The 16,190-nt window shown below is 34.2% G+C and overlaps 1 protein-coding gene and 1 long non-coding RNA gene across 2 annotated transcripts in view; both read right to left on the bottom strand.

Annotated features, from left to right (window-relative positions):
- Positions 1-680: 680 nt before the first annotated feature.
- LOC131682769 (serine-threonine kinase receptor-associated protein) overlaps positions 681-16,190 on the bottom strand; it is a 35,863-nt gene continuing 20,353 nt past the window's right edge. The window contains exons 3-4 of the mRNA XM_058964490.1: positions 1,200-1,865; positions 681-1,144 (exon numbers count right to left, since the gene is read on the bottom strand). Coding sequence (XP_058820473.1) covers positions 939-1,144; positions 1,200-1,865 — 872 coding nt within the window. The 3' untranslated portion in view covers positions 681-938. The remainder of the gene's footprint in view (positions 1,145-1,199; positions 1,866-16,190) is intronic.
- On the bottom strand, positions 8,061-12,431 carry LOC131682770 (uncharacterized). The gene is made up of 2 exons (XR_009304144.1): positions 10,758-12,431; positions 8,061-10,700 (listed from the first exon to the last, which is right to left on the bottom strand). It is a non-coding gene; the product is annotated as an uncharacterized LOC131682770 (long non-coding RNA).

The raw sequence follows: 16,190 nt of genomic DNA, 5'->3' as shown, positions 1-16,190 counted from the left end.
TTTCTGGCACCCACTCTTCAAGATCATTCCACAAATACCCATATTGATTGGGTTATAGCGAATTTTACCAAACCGGAAGTCGCCATCTTTGATTTCAAAATGGCGTCAAGAATCAATTTCTGGCAGCTATAGGTATACTCTTCAAGACCATTCCGAAAATACCTATATTGTTAGGGTGTGGGCCTTCTAGACCCGTCTCTTCCATCTTTTCGAAAATCTTAAATTAAAAAAGTCTTTTGCATTCAAAAGGACTTAGAATATTTTTTGCAATAACCGTGAATTGCAAAATCCGCGCAAAAAAAACTGCCAAAATTATTTGCATTTAAAAGGACTTTCAGAAAAAAGTCGTCTTTTGCATTCAAAATGACAGAATATTTTTGCAAAACCGCGTTAATTGGAAAATCCGAGTAAAATACCGCGTTAATTGAAAAATCCGCGTAAAAAACCGCGTTGATTGGAAAATCAAAAAAACCTCGTAGCAAAAACCGCGTAAAAAACCTGGGTGTATTGATAGCATACAAAACCGATGCTTAACCGTGGGGGTCCGCAATGACCCAGGGCGATTTCTAAGGGGTCCGTGGCACGAAAAAGGTTGATAACCGCAGCTCTAGACAACTAATAATCCGAGACGGTGACTTTCTGCACGGGAAAATCTTTTTGTTCCATTTGATCAATTTACATTCTATAGCTTGCAATGTAGTTCATTTGTCGAAAATAATAAGTTATTAATATGTACGCGTTACGTTCTTAGCAAAGTGTCAAAATCTGAATACACTCCTGACAGGTAAGGATTGGAACCATCTACACTGCGTAATCAGGCGAGATGAATTATTCCCTCTGATAGTATTGGGAGTATGAAGTTGTTTATCCTACCATACAATAGTATGTTTGACCGTTCCGAACAACAATTTCGCTCAGCTTTGATCGCAAGTGTGTGCTCAATTTGCAGTGACTTCGCGTGATGCGGAAGAATTCATTGAATTGTTAAGGTCTGTAGGCTCTGTGCATTTCCAAAGCCCGTAAGTTTTACCAACAGTTGTCTGCCATAGCCGAAGTGTGCCGTCTTCTGATCCGCTAGCATACAACTCCCCATCCGGACTAAAGCTAACGGCATGCACAGGTCCAAAGTGTCCTTTAAAAGATTCTATGGAATAAACAAAATGTCACAATACGGAAGCAGTTGTAAAAGAATTACTTACCAATTTCATTTCCAGTTATATAATCAAATTTGTACATTTTGAAGTCTTCACCGCCACACACGAAAATTTGCTTATCAGGATGTAAACTGGCTGAGCTTACTTTTGTTGGCACGACGATTTCCTTCATTTTTTTTAGTGTTTCCGTTTCAAAGAAGGCAACAGTCGAGCCATAAGTAACAGTTAGCATGTTCCCATCACGCGATAGCTCTAAACTGTTTGGATGTGCGCTGAATTCGACACGCATCGTTTCCTGACCTGATGAGCGATCCCACAGTCGCATGGTCTTGTCGTCTGCACAGCTAATCACATATTTATCGTTACGAGCAAAAATGGCTCTCTTAATAGTACCGGCATGACCTGAATAGGATTCAACCGGTGTTCCTGAGGCGTTCAGATCAAATACTCTGACTAGTTTTTCATTACTACCGGTTACAATACATTGGCTATGACTGTCAAATGCAACCGTTTTGACAATATGGTTGTGCTGCAAACTGTGAACTTCTTCACCGGTAACTGCATTCCAGATTTTTCCAGTGAAATCTGCAGCTCCGGATGCGGCTAGTGTCGCCTTATTATTGAGAGCAACTCCCCAAACTGCACCTTTGTGGCCTTCAAACGTACCTACCCAATCTCCAGTGTCTCCGAGACGTAGCATTGGTTTGCCATCTGTAACGAACAAAAATAGAATTAAACCTGTCACGTAGTGGTGTTTTTGTTTTCTTATAAACTATGTGGCCACAAACTTAGAAAACATATGTACGAATTTGGGTATTAACTTTTTTTCTCTTTAGGGTTGTATAGATCTAAGCGTATGAACTGCTTGGATTTAGTGTCGAACGGTTCCTAGTTACGGACAACTTTTCTAAGTTAGGTGTTGTGCTCTCATGTACAAAGTCGCATTCACGATGATCCCATGAAAATGACTAAGCACACCAGTCATCACCTTGAGCACCATTCTTTACAGGTGGCTAACATTCGACTGGATCGTCTCACCTCACCCAAGGTTTGAAATCCAAAGTTTTCCCCAAAGCTCGTCTGCACTACTCGAAAGCCAATCATGATTTCTTGACTCTGAACTCAATGTGAGTAGCCCAATTTAGTTTGGAACCCAATATAACGAACTTGACCTCGTTAACACACAGGAACTGAGAATCAAAGAACTGCAGGGGAATATAACTTGTTGACACCACAATTCGACAGATCTTAAGAAGGGTCGAAAAAAAGAATTTGTTTGTAATTTATCTCTGGGAAGATAGTTGCACATGAAATCGGTAGAATATATATATATATATATATATATATATATATATATATATATATATATATATATATATATATATATATATATATATATATATATATATATATATATATATATATATATATATATATATATATATATATATATATATATATATATATATATATATATATATATATATATATATATATATATATATATATATATATATATATATATATATATATATATATATATATATATATATATATATATATATATATATATATATATATATATATATATATATATATATATATATATATATATATATATATATATATATATATATATATATATATATATATATATATATATATATATATATATATATATATATATATATATATATATATATATATATATATATATATATATATATATATATATATATATATATATATATATATATATATATATATATATATATATATATATATATATATATATATATATATATATATATATATATATATATATATATATATATATATATATATATATATATATATATATATATATATATATATATATATATATATATTCGATATACAGGTATACCTCGATAGTACGTACACCTACAATTTTTTTATTCGTTTGATTTTGTAAACTTCAACAAAACGTTTATAGAAGTTTTACGGGTTTCATGTTACTTATGCATGCTTTAGAAAGGTTATGTCAAGAGTTCTGTGCTACTCAGAGTAGTTCTGCAAACTCCAACAAAGTATTCCAAAGTTTAAGTAAACCACAAATGGTCGGTGTTAAGTCAGACCGGACTAAGTCGCAAAACATCAAAAAATGAGATAATGATCAAGTTAGAGAATTTCTTCAGCTACATTGGACTTTTACCAGATTTGAGTTATATAACAATAAGCTAGAATTATGGCGAAAATTAATTTCCAAATTTAACGTAAATGGTGATTCAAACTTTAAACTCGTTTTTCTCGAAATCAATAAATTGTCATTTAGTCCGGTCTGACCTAACATCGACCAAATGTATCATGAAAATTTATGAAGTTTGAAAAGAATCCTGCAAGCTTTAAGGACGTCCTACAAGTATCTTAAAAGTCTTATAAGCTTCGGAAGCTTGCTAACTTACAAGGAGATCCGTAGAACTTTAGACAATTTGTACGAAATTCTGAGCATTTATAGTTTGTTTGTCAAACTTCAGAGAATCTCAATTATCTTTAAGGTTGACACTTCGAAGGTTGCATAAAATTTAGGAAATTACTTCAAACTTCAGAGAATTTCTATGCGCTCAAACAATTTCTATAAACAACAGAGTGTTCACGATGTTCACGCATATTTTACCAAACTCGAGGTAATTCTGCGAACTCTGCGAAAAAAAAATCTTTCAACCTTGAATGAAATCTTTAGAATCTCTGAAAAGTTCACGAAGCTTCAAGAATATTTAAAAGAATTTTGGAAGATCTTTCAAACATCAAGGAGTGTCTGCAAGTTTTACAAACTCACAATAAACTTCAATGAAGTAAAACTAACAAAATTGGGAAAGTCTAACCGAAAGCTTTTGCATGCTTTTATGCACGGTATGTTCCTAAAGTATCAGAGAAGTATTACTGACTTCAAGATAACCTATAAAATTTAGATTTTGTAAATATTCCTAACATCAAACAAGGTTTTAGGAACTATGAAGGTAATAAAAATGATAAAAAGTTTTTTCCTAGTAGATTTTCAATATTACGTACATAATGTACATACATGTAAGGCTTCATTATATTCTAAGAGCCACAATGTTTTGAATAAAATGAATGAGATTTGGTTCAAGCACGCCTAGCGGCTTCAACTATGACTTACAGATATAGACAAACGCAGCGTTTTTTCTCCATACCTCTTGTGCTAGTGATTAAAAAACTATTCAACATATTGGCATGGTTCAAGGATTAAGGTGTGACACGAAACAATGGTTTATATAAGCTTATATGTTGTCATAATTTATATTTGAAATCAATAGTCTTTGTAAATATAATTAATTATACGATTTTCAACCAAAAATATAAGGAATAGAAAACAATACGGAATCCTGTTCTGAGAAGAATTGTTAATGACATCGTTCGCAAGGAAGTGCTACCAAATCCAAAAAAATTATTAGAAAATCTCAGAGATCCTGCAATATTCAGAGGCGTCTTATTGCTTTCGATTTTTATTACAAATTCCGAATATTTTATACGAACTTCAGAAAAATCGCACATACGTCAAGCAATTGTACGAGTCTAAGAAAATGCTTTTACATGCCATTTTCACCATTCTGGTCGTAGGAAACCATTTTTAAATCAAATACCCAGTCATAGAACGGTTTATCACTAATATGGGGGTTTATCTAGTAATAAATATTATTTTTGTAAGATTTTATGCTATTTTAAACATAAAAAGTGATATTTTGAAATTTATTTTTGTGATTCGATAGTACGTACGTTTCGATAGTACGTACACTAAACGAAGCGAAGGTGTACGTACTATCGAGGTATACCTGTATATCGTACAGATTACACTTAATGCTATTCTTAGTGTCAATGTTAAAAATTTCTAATTGCTAACTTATAATTAGATTTAGTCGTATGGAAGTCATAAACTAAAACAGTTTCGTTGAATCAGCTACAACATCTGTCTAGCGTATTGTTCTGGCCATATGCTGTGCGGTGTCTGGGAATCCACAGAAGCGGACGATTCCTTATATCACGAGGGGGAACAAATAAATGAATCCTTGAAAGAATGTCTGGACAGTCAATATTGCTCGACAACATATCGAAAGTGAACATTCTTTGCAAGAACGGGCGGCGAGACTACAGCGTTGGCAAATCTAGCAACATGCATCTATTATTATACGGCGGAAGACGGATAGGGTCGCTCCAAGGCAATTTTCTGAGAGCAAATCGTACAAAACTTCTCTGAACGCGCTCCAGTCGGCTACTTTGAGCGGCGTTGTATGGCGCCCATACTTGTACAGCATACTCCAAAGTGCTCCGGACCAGTGCGCAGTATAAATATTTCAGTGCGTAGAAAATCACAAAATCGACAGCGTTCCGTTTTAGAATAAAACCCAATGTTGCAAAAGCCTTCGCCATTGTTGCAGTGTTGTGGTCGGCGAAGCGAAGTTTGTTGTCGAATAACACTCCTAGGTCACGGATAGAATCCACCCGCTCGATGACACAGGCTTGAAGAGTATAGTCGCAACGCCTTATATTTGCCGAGCGTCCGAAACTTATCATCTTACATGTATCAATGTTGATCTGCATACCGTTCAGCAAAAACCATTCCTCTATATTGGCTATATTGGCAGAGTCGAGTGCTGAAGCAATTGAACGAAAGATTTTCAGATCATCAGCATAGAGCAGTTTTTTCAAAGTTGATGCGGGTGCAGAGGTCGTTGATGAATAAGAGAAAGATCAGTGGCCCTAGGTGACTTCCTTGAGGCACACTGGTTGGCGTTACGAATGCGCTTGAGCATGTAGTGCCAATTCTAACAAAGGCCGATCGTTGTGAGAGGTAAGAATGCAGCCATCTGGTAACCCACTCAGGAAAGCCTAGTCGCTCCAGCTTCAAAACAGCAATGTTGTGGGGCACCTTGTCGAATGCTTTTGCGAAATCAAAATATATAGCGTCCACTTGTTGACGCTTCTCTACAGCTGGAACTAGAACGCTCGTGTACGTCATCAAGTTCGAAGCGGCGGAGCGTTTTTTCATAAATCCGTGTTGTCGTTCGTCGATTATGTTGGAAGAAGCAGCGTACATCGCATTGTACACAAACTTTTCCAGAACTTTAGTTAGGCAGTTCAGCATCGAGATTCCTCTGTAGTTTTCAACATTGTGCCTACCTCCAGCCTTATGAATAGGAACTATAGCAGTTTCTTTCCATGCCGTTGGGAAAATATTTTCCGAAATTAAACGCTGAAAAATAATACTTACTGGTACAGAAAGTGCTCGGGCACAATGCTTTATATGCCAGCACATATGTGACTTCGCGTGTATAAATTAGGTTTTGTAACTGTGTGACCATTTGCATATACGCGTGTGTTCTTGAATGATTGCGTGGACCGTGAATCTGATGCATAGTTTTTAGTGTACGGTTTAGATGCTAGAAGAGAGTTCCCCCATAACACTAGAGTTCCCGGTTACGGTTTCATGGAATGTGTTGTCTAGCGGATATGAGCGTCATTTTTTATTGGTCCAACTGAAGGCATGAATCTATGCTGTTAAGAACGAGGGCAGGGACTGCCGGACGTGATCGATTGATGAACGGTGGGTTAATGCTTGAGATCTCGTTTGTAAATTTTGTTAAAACGCTCATTTAATTACCGGGATGTTTCAATGTTGGTGAGATTGCGGGCGTAAGTATGTGTGAATGACTGCAATTGCATGTTTGCGTTTGTGACACGGTATGTGTTATCACGAAGGCATTCGTACGTTCTGAACGAGAAAGATTATGAGTGTATATGAGCGAATATGCACTTGATTGTGTTAGTGAGTGTTATTACGAATCTAGCTTAAAATATAGCAATAAAAAGAAAAATAACATGACGAATTAAAAGAAAAAACTAGAAGGGGCAGCCCTATGGGGTTGCACGAACTGTAGACGTAGGACTATACTACTTAATGTAAAATATTTATTTTCTTAGTACTTAGTGTGTGGGAAAAAACACCCGGACCGGTGAAGAAAAATCAAATTTTAGACAATATAATCACATCTCATGTATATAACAAGCTTACTAGTTGCTCTCAAACATATCCTAAAAGTTCAAACACGCATGGATAACCCCAAGTTTGTAGATGTGTTTCGATGCCACAGGATTGTAAAATGGTTAATATTACGTCATGAAAATACAATTCTTCCGTGACAATTTTTTTTGCCTGCAAAATGCCCTGTGTGTATGCAAAGCTAATGATTTGTTGGGATATTAGCATTGATCGGAAAATGCTTTCCAACGCTGCGCATTGCATACATACAGGACATTTTACAGGTCACCAGAAGCTGTTCATTTTACCACCGCCACATGTTCTTTTTACCCACTCGCTATAAACATGTCTCATTTTTGGACATGTTTAGAAATCAAGAATCATGTTTGAAAAAATATGTTTGTGACGAAATATTTTTACCAGATATGTACAAAACATGCCTAACAAGAAGCGCTATCTTCTGTGTGTTAATGCGCGATATTTTGACAAGGTTGTATATTATTTAATTTTTAATGCTATGACATCAAAAATCTTTGGGTTTATCTATTGAAATCTATTCTTAGAAGTATTTCGGGGCGGTTTGTGCAAAAAAATTGAAAATTTATCGTGAGATGGCTGAATTATATGCGTTTAAAATTGGACCACTTTTCGTTACATACCATTTTTGTAGAATTTGCAGAGTGCACCCCCATATCGAAAACAAAGACGTAGTCCTACGTCAAAATATTAAAAGAGATTAAGTAGAAACGTATAATTTGACTGATATTGTTTGGTATGCATGAGTAGTGGAAAAGCAAACTAATAGAAGTAAAACAAAAACCGACCAATGAAGTAGAGGAAAAGAAAGGGAGGAAGTTATACAAAGTTACTTATAGTTGGGAACATAGCCACTTTATTTGACGGTTTGGTTTGCGTGGATGACGGTTCATCAAGATTACTAGGCAGATTTTTAATACATATTTGAATTGATATGGTCCCAATAATTTGGATAGTTCACTTAAATTGTAAATTTAATACATTGTGCAATTGAATGATGTTTACTTTAGATTTGGGTTTGAATTGGTATGATCCCAATACTTTGGCTAATTCACTTAAGTTTTAATGCGTTGTGCAAATAGAATGATATTTAATTATATGTAATGAACCACCAATCATAGGACACTGCATCGGTCTGGATCTAGTTGAATTGACAGCAAAAATAAGCCAATGTGCCAGTCGTCAGGGTATCCCTTCGCTTCTATCCACCATCTGAAGCACGCGCCGTGTTGCTATTAGATTCTAGGGACCAACAGAATCCAAGGTCTCCAATTCTCAAATCTCTAAACATAAAAAATTGTAGTCTTAAGTCTACCGCCAAGCCCACGGCAAAAAAACGAAAAGATTGTGCTACATTAGTTAGTTAATTTTGCTAACTAGTAGAGTAAGTTTGATAGCTCAATCATTTTTTTTTCTTTTGATTCAACCAACCAAAATTTAGAATTTTAGTTGAACGTAAGCATTTTAGAATTATTGGAAGCTGCAGGATTGTGAACTGAGAGATCATCTCTGAAACATAAAACTCAAAACGAAACTCTCATGAAATGGGCTTGTATTTTGTACGCAATTTGCTGTTTTAATGAAAATGCCGATGAAAGTCGTGAAACATTTTGTAAGGACATGTATTTAAAATAATTGAAACATGTTCAATTTCTTTTTACCCATCGGGCGCGTGGGGTGGGGTGGTAAGTGCTACGTTATTTTCAAGACGGAGGTTAGAATATTGTGACAAAATGCTACAAGGGGGGAGGGAGTGATCGAAATTCGCCGAAGAAAACTACGTCATAATTTTAATCATGATCATGATTCACAAAATAAAGCTGACATTGCTACGGCGTTACAAAATTTGAATGATTCTATAGTTGATGCTAGAAATTTATCAATAAAAATTTAACACTCCTATTCTGCCAGTACTCGCATAACAGTCCCATATACAAAACCATCATGTCGAGAAAATGTGACCATAACTTTTGTTTTTTTAGTATCCAGGTAAGCTGCGTACGATTTACAACTATACTATGCCCTACCACCTCCCAATCGGTTTCATTGAGGTGCATTTGATCAGGAAAGTCGAAAAAATGTCACAATACTGTATAACAGATAAATATTGTCTGTAGCTTTTATCCAAAATGCATAAGGGAGCTATGTAGGTACTTTTCATATGGGACTGGCATTAGTTGGTGTTTTTTGTACATTTTTTGAATAAATCAATAATTTTCAGTGCGTTATTTGCTAGTACAATAAAAGTGAGATCTAACCCGAGCGGAGTCGGACCTCAAATTGAAAACTTAACTTGATGTTGTGATGTTCGGCAAATAATTACTCAGGTTGTTGTCGTTTTGGTCGTTTTAACGGTTAAAAGATCAAAATGGAGAGCAGCAAATTTGTCCTATGACATCAAGCAGAAAACTAATACTGCTATCAGTGAGAATAAATTGAAAGCTCATTGAGATGTTGAAATTTTTTTTGATAACAAAATATGTATTCACTGTGATGTTTCACCAAAGAAATATAAACATAGAAAATTCTTCTAAGAAACAAGGATAGCAAAATAAGATCAAAATTTGATGTCATATTTAAAAAATCTAAAACTGATAGCAAAATAAGATTTCAGTTTGATGCTATTATCAAAATATGATTTCTACTTGTTGTAATTTTGATGTTCGACTTTGCTCGGGAACACTGCTATGCGGGTACTGGCAGTATTATCGACGACAATCTTCAATCTCTGATTTCCTTGAAGAATGTTTTAAGACGTCTATATCAAGGTGCTTAGAGTTCTAAGGTGATTCGTCTTTGGCAGTAACTAGGTGAGGAGTGAGGTAAGCGTGCAGCAAGCTGCGCGGAAGAAATATAACAGCGAACAACTTTGTTTGCATACTGAAATCCAAGCAAACATGCATGGAGATGTAGTAAACAATGTTGTTAGCTATCGTTTCCAGCACCAATATTGCTGATCGGCGATTTCAAGGATCGTATCACCTGAGAATAAAAGCTCCTTGGTCTATATCATCGTTCTCGCGATTCTGTTATGAAATTGACCTATCAGGATCTAGAAAAAGAAATTAAACATAGATTCATAGCAGAGGTTCAACAATTCAAGCCCCCTTTCTGGAAACTTTCTAAGGTTCTTAAGAAACCTCACATACTTCTTACAAACGAAGCAAAAGCTCGAAAAGCTCAGCAGTTCAAGAAAATCCGAAGTTTTACAAAAATATGAATATGTTTTAAATCAAGTATTGTCTCTAGACGAAATTGTTGAAACAAACTAGGATGAGATCAAATCCATCATGAAAAAGTTAAAAAAATATGAAAGCACCAGGTTATGATGGAATTTTTAACATTCTTCTTAAAAATCTTCCTATCTCAGAGGGTTATTACACTGGAGTTGCTCTTGTAGACATCGAAAAAACTTTGGAAAGTGTTTGGCACAAAGGATTAATTGCCAAAATGTGGGATTTCAATTATCCAACCTAAATAAAAAAAAGAATTAAAAATTATCTTTCTCATCGTATATTATAATATCTTACCAGAACTGTAAATCTAATTAGCTACCCGTTGAAAAAGTTGTCCCTTAAGGGTCAAGCGTCGCACCAATCCTATATGATAAACAACTTATACGGCTGTTTTCTGCGATAGAATGTTGTAGTTGTTAAAAATTTGATGTTTCAAATTAAATACAAGATATTAAGGTAGAGCGTTTAAAAATTCGTAAATGTGTCATATTGAAAACCAGATATTATTCTATTCGTCAACACTGTCGGTCTACAAATAACATAGGATTCTTTTTAGGTTTGGTAGGCTCGAGTGATCTCTTTAAATGAAAATGTTAAATAATGGTTTTCTGATACTAATTTCTATTTCCAAATTTCAAATACCAGACCGACCCCAAATTATGCATAGTCGTTTTCGGGTAAACACGTTTTAAAAATGACCATGTTTCCTACCCTAGTTAGTATATATGCAACAAGTAAATTAATACACTACACTAAAGCATGTACTATGATATAATATTCGACGAATGCTAAAAATTGAATAGAACAAGATAATCTTAATAGTTAAAATATGCGTTTCGAGCGATGATTCTATAATCTAGAAAAATGATTAACCTTCTGGAATTCTCGTCATAAGTATATTTTTGCAACCGTCTGGCGCTGTAAAAGGAAATTTTGCTAGAATTTCACTCAATACATCACGCGACTTCCGGAAGGTCAAGTAAAAAAACGAAAACAAAGACAAACTTATCTTAACTGTGTTCATATATACCCATTTCGACGGTACACACATAATCATTGCGAGGGAATGGATAGAACGAAGTTTCGTTGTTTGAGGAACTAGAATCACACGTCCCGATCAGAAAGGTACTATAAGTACGAATATAAAAAGGCCGCTCCGCACGACCGGATGGCATTGAAAATCAATTTCAAGGTAATGGAATATCAAATAGTAAAGCAGTGCGCTACACTATACAAATGGCTGGTGCGCGACTGTTTCCTAGAACAGAACTGCTACAAAAGGGAGCGTATATACCGTTGCTTGCAAAAGCGAGATGTGTGTCTCGGGTGTGAGATTAGCACGAGACAGCTTCCTATACATTTATTGGTATGGAATCAGAGGGCTTCCGGGTGTCGGGAGTAACATGTAAGTAAATACTCTATTTAAGGCGGCGTCTACTAGAGTGGTCTTGCATGTCGTCGTTCGCGTGGTATTGTGTTCCAAATGTTACTATAGGTTTAGAATTAAACAGGTGCAGAGTTCCGGGTTACGAGAGTTTCTTTGGCGGACTCGATGAATGGCCAGAATGACAATGAGATTTTCTTTATAATGAAACAAAAGGGCTTTCAAGAATTGCTTTTTTATTAACATTTTATGACTTCTAAATGCGTGTGTTGTTTGGTTTAGATATGACTGGTAATCATTGTTTGTATTAATATAATCACTGACTGAGTCAGGAAGAAAAGTCGAATACCATTTAAGATAGGGTAAATGATTCCTTATCCATCTCATTAGTTAAGGCATCACACTCTTTCATCGATTACTCGATGTTAGATTGTGCACAAATCGGTATCAATATCGTTGCTTTGTAAATAACCAAACGGGAGTGAAAAATGTAAAATACTCGAAGCAAAAATTCAAGAGATAGCAGATGCGCATTGCTCTAACTAATATATTCAAACGAGTAGGATGAATATAGGAACTAGGCTGCGTTAGAGAACAGTTACCATATATACATAGTGCACATTCGTTTATATACAATATACAAGTCGCAAGCGCACTGCGTGATGTGCGCTCAAGGCAATCCAGCTGGAAAGCAGAAAAACCAGAAGAGGAATGGTTTAAACCAAAAAGCACATGCATTCAAGTATCCCTTCCTGCAATTGGCTTGGTCCAAAGATAAAGCACGACACTTTCGCGCTTTGGGTCAATGGCTTTTATGGATTTAACCTTGATCTTGCCGTAAAGTTGTAACAAAGCGGAAATCGGTACACTACAAACCCAGTTTAAGTTACATTACAGTTTACTTTATTATTCATATAATAACGCACAAACACAATAGTGTGTAACTATAACTTTTCCTTTTTGTTTCACAGGAGTATTTAAATACTAGTAGTACAATAGTTGATTGCTTAACTTTGGTTGTATCGAGATAGGACATTAGTCTCGCATGTCATTATTATTAACACTCGGAATACCAAGGGGGTAAAAAGTTACGCGGACTACCAAGGGGGTCTAAAAAATGGGAACGCTTACTTTGACCGGTCATATCTCAGCCGTTACATAATCGATTTTAAATCTGTCTTCACCAATAGAAAGATATGTCTTTTGTGAATACGAAATTAAGAAATAGAAGAATAGAGTTGTCTACTGTAAGTTACAGTAAAAAGAGTATAACAAAGTCAGTGAGAAAAAAAATGGGAACGCTTCTTTGACTTGCCATATCTTAGCTGTTTGCTCACCAATTTTAATTCTTTCTTCACCATTGGATAGGTAAATTTTTTATAAAAACAGTGAACAAAGAATGATGGAAATCAAATTTGTATATCTGAAGTAATTGTAAAAACAGTAATTGAGAGTCAGTACAGAAGAAATGAGTTTTTCTGTTCAAACAATCGTATCACGACCGTTTGTCAACCAATTTCAATTTTCCTTACACCAATGCAATCCTTAGAGCTTCTAGACTTGTAATATATGCAATAAATAGTAGATTTTCAAAAATTACTATACTTTTTCGAGTTTTTAGGAGATAGGATTTTTACAATGTACGTGGCATACGGTTGATTGAAATTCTTTGCGACTTGTTAGTTTTACGGTTTGAAAATTACCTGTTTACTCAATAGTTCTACATATTATACATGGATAATATTATATCAAAATGTTTGCACGAACGTGGAGAAACACATTATTGCATGTAACTTACTAAATAATAGAGTGTGTTAGGACGATTCAGTAAATACGAAGAAGTTCAGAATTTTAAAATATTCGTCATATAACTTTAAATTTGAAGCGATGGCCTATACATTTTAATACACCAGTCGATTGTAATTGATGGCGGCTACAATTTCTGAAAAAACACATTTTTATATTTTCTCAAAAAATAGCCAAAAGTACGTAGAAGTACAGAAATTTCATTTAGTTGGCAAATAACGTCGAATTCAAAGTGATGGCCTATACCTTTTTATATACCAATCGATTATAATTGATTTTGGTTACAATTTCTGAAAGAACGATTTTTATATTTTCTCAAAAATAGACAAAAGTACGTAGAACTACAGTACACATTTAGTTGACAAATAACTTCAAGTATTCAAAGCTATCACCTATGCATTTTATATACCAATCGATTGTAATTGATTTTGGCTACAATTTCTGAAAGAACATATTTTTATATTTTCTAAAAAAAATAGCCAAAAATACGTATAAGCACAGAAATTTCATTTAGTGGGTAAATCGTCGCTGTTGTGCTATCTTATGACAAGCGCCATTTCGCACATTTCGAGAAAAACGATTTTTAAAGTTTGAGATTGAATTTCTTGAAACTTAAAAATGGTATAAACAATCCAAAGAAGACAAACGATGCTTCTATCTATTCTGTATTAATCTCTCAAATATTACGAAGATCTGTTGACTAAGTTGCGAGTTTTGACTATAAATATAAACAAAAGTCGCACTCACACGTGTCATAGGTGTGTATTGATGACAAAATTTGTATGGCGTGTCATAATCGTACATGGAAAATTTTCCATAGAAAAAAATCATCAATTATTAACTTTTATTCATATCTTTGGTTTCATTTGATCTATAGACAATCGGTGACATACATTTTGAAGTAAATGAGTCAGTAAATCTAGAAAAAATAGTTATTTTTGGTTACAGTGTTGCCAAATATGGTATATTTCCAGTTTAAAACTTAAATTGCATTTTTCTCACAATTAGTGTATTTTTGTTTTAAAAATGATTATGCCGTTGTGTTCCTCAAATAGTTTTACACATAAAAACATCTTATACATCAAGATAACTTGAGCCAATACTCAGACACGGTCATTCGAAGCAAAAATTATAAAATTTCGCAGCACGTTTTTCGCTATAGCTCAGTAATCAAGCAGAATGTCAAAATTCTGAAAACGCCACCTTCTAGAGATTTTTTAGACAAGTGATGTGACATATCTAACTCAATTTACCCCAAAATGGCGTTTGTCATAAGATAGCACAACAGCGACGAAATAACGTCGAATTTTAAGGGATGATTTATACTTTTTTATACACCAATCGATTGTAATTGATGGTGGCTACAATTTCTGAAAGAACACATTTTTATATTTTCTCAAAAAATAGACAAAATACGTAGAAGTACGAAAATTTGATTTAGTTGGCAAATAAGGTCAAATTCAAAGTGATGACTACACTTTTATATATACCAATCGATTGTAATTGATTTCGGCTACAATTGTTGCAAGATAAACTTTTTATATTTTCTTAAAAAAACGACAAAAATACGTAGAAGTACAAAAATTTCGTTTGATTGACAAATAACTGCAAATTAAAATGACCTACACTATTTATACACCAATCTATTGTAATTGATGGCGGCTACAATTTTTGATAGAACAATTGTTTATATTTTCTCAAAAATTAGCCAAAAATACGTAGAAGTACGGAAATTTGTAGTTATGTGCCAATCAGACGAAATTTCTGTACTTCTACGTATTTTTGTCGTTTTTTTGGGAAAATATGAAAAGTTTATCTTGCAACAATTGTAGCCGAAATTGGTATATAAATAAAAGTGTAGGCCATCACTTTGAATTTTGACCTTATTTTCCAACTACATCAAATTTCCGTACTCCTACGTATTTTGTCTATTTTTTGAGAAAATATAAAAATGTGTTCTTTCAAAAATTGTAGCCGCCATCAATTACAATCGATTGGTGTATAAAAAAGTATAAATCATCCCTTAGAATTCGACGTTCTTTGCCCACTAAATGAAATTTCTATACTTGTACGTATTTTTGGCTATTTTTTGAGAAAATATAAAAATTTGTTCTTTCAGAAATTGTAGCCAAAATCAATTACAATCGATTGGTGTATAAATTGCATAGGTGATAGCTTTGAATACTTGAAGCTATTTGTCAACTAAATGAAATTACTGTAGTTCTACGTACTTTTGTCTATTTTTTGAGAAAATATAAAAATTGTTCTTCCAGAAATTGTAACCAAAATCAATTATAATCGATTGGTATATAAAAAGGTATGGGCCATCGCTTTGAATTCGACGTTATTTGCCAACTAAATGAAATTTCTGTACTTCTACGTACTTTTGGCTATTTCTTGAGGAAATATAAAAATGAGTTTTTTTAGAAATTGTAGCCGCCATCAATTACAATCGACTGGTGTATTAAAATGTATAGGTCATCGCTTCAAATTTAAAGTTATATGATGAATATTTTAAAATTCTGAACTTCTTCGTA

The sequence above is a fragment of the Topomyia yanbarensis genome, chromosome 2 (genome assembly GCF_030247195.1).
Source record: "Topomyia yanbarensis strain Yona2022 chromosome 2, ASM3024719v1, whole genome shotgun sequence".
In the NCBI taxonomy this organism is placed as follows: Eukaryota; Metazoa; Arthropoda; class Insecta; order Diptera; family Culicidae; genus Topomyia; species Topomyia yanbarensis.
This window is presented reverse-complemented; position numbering and strand designations above follow the sequence as displayed.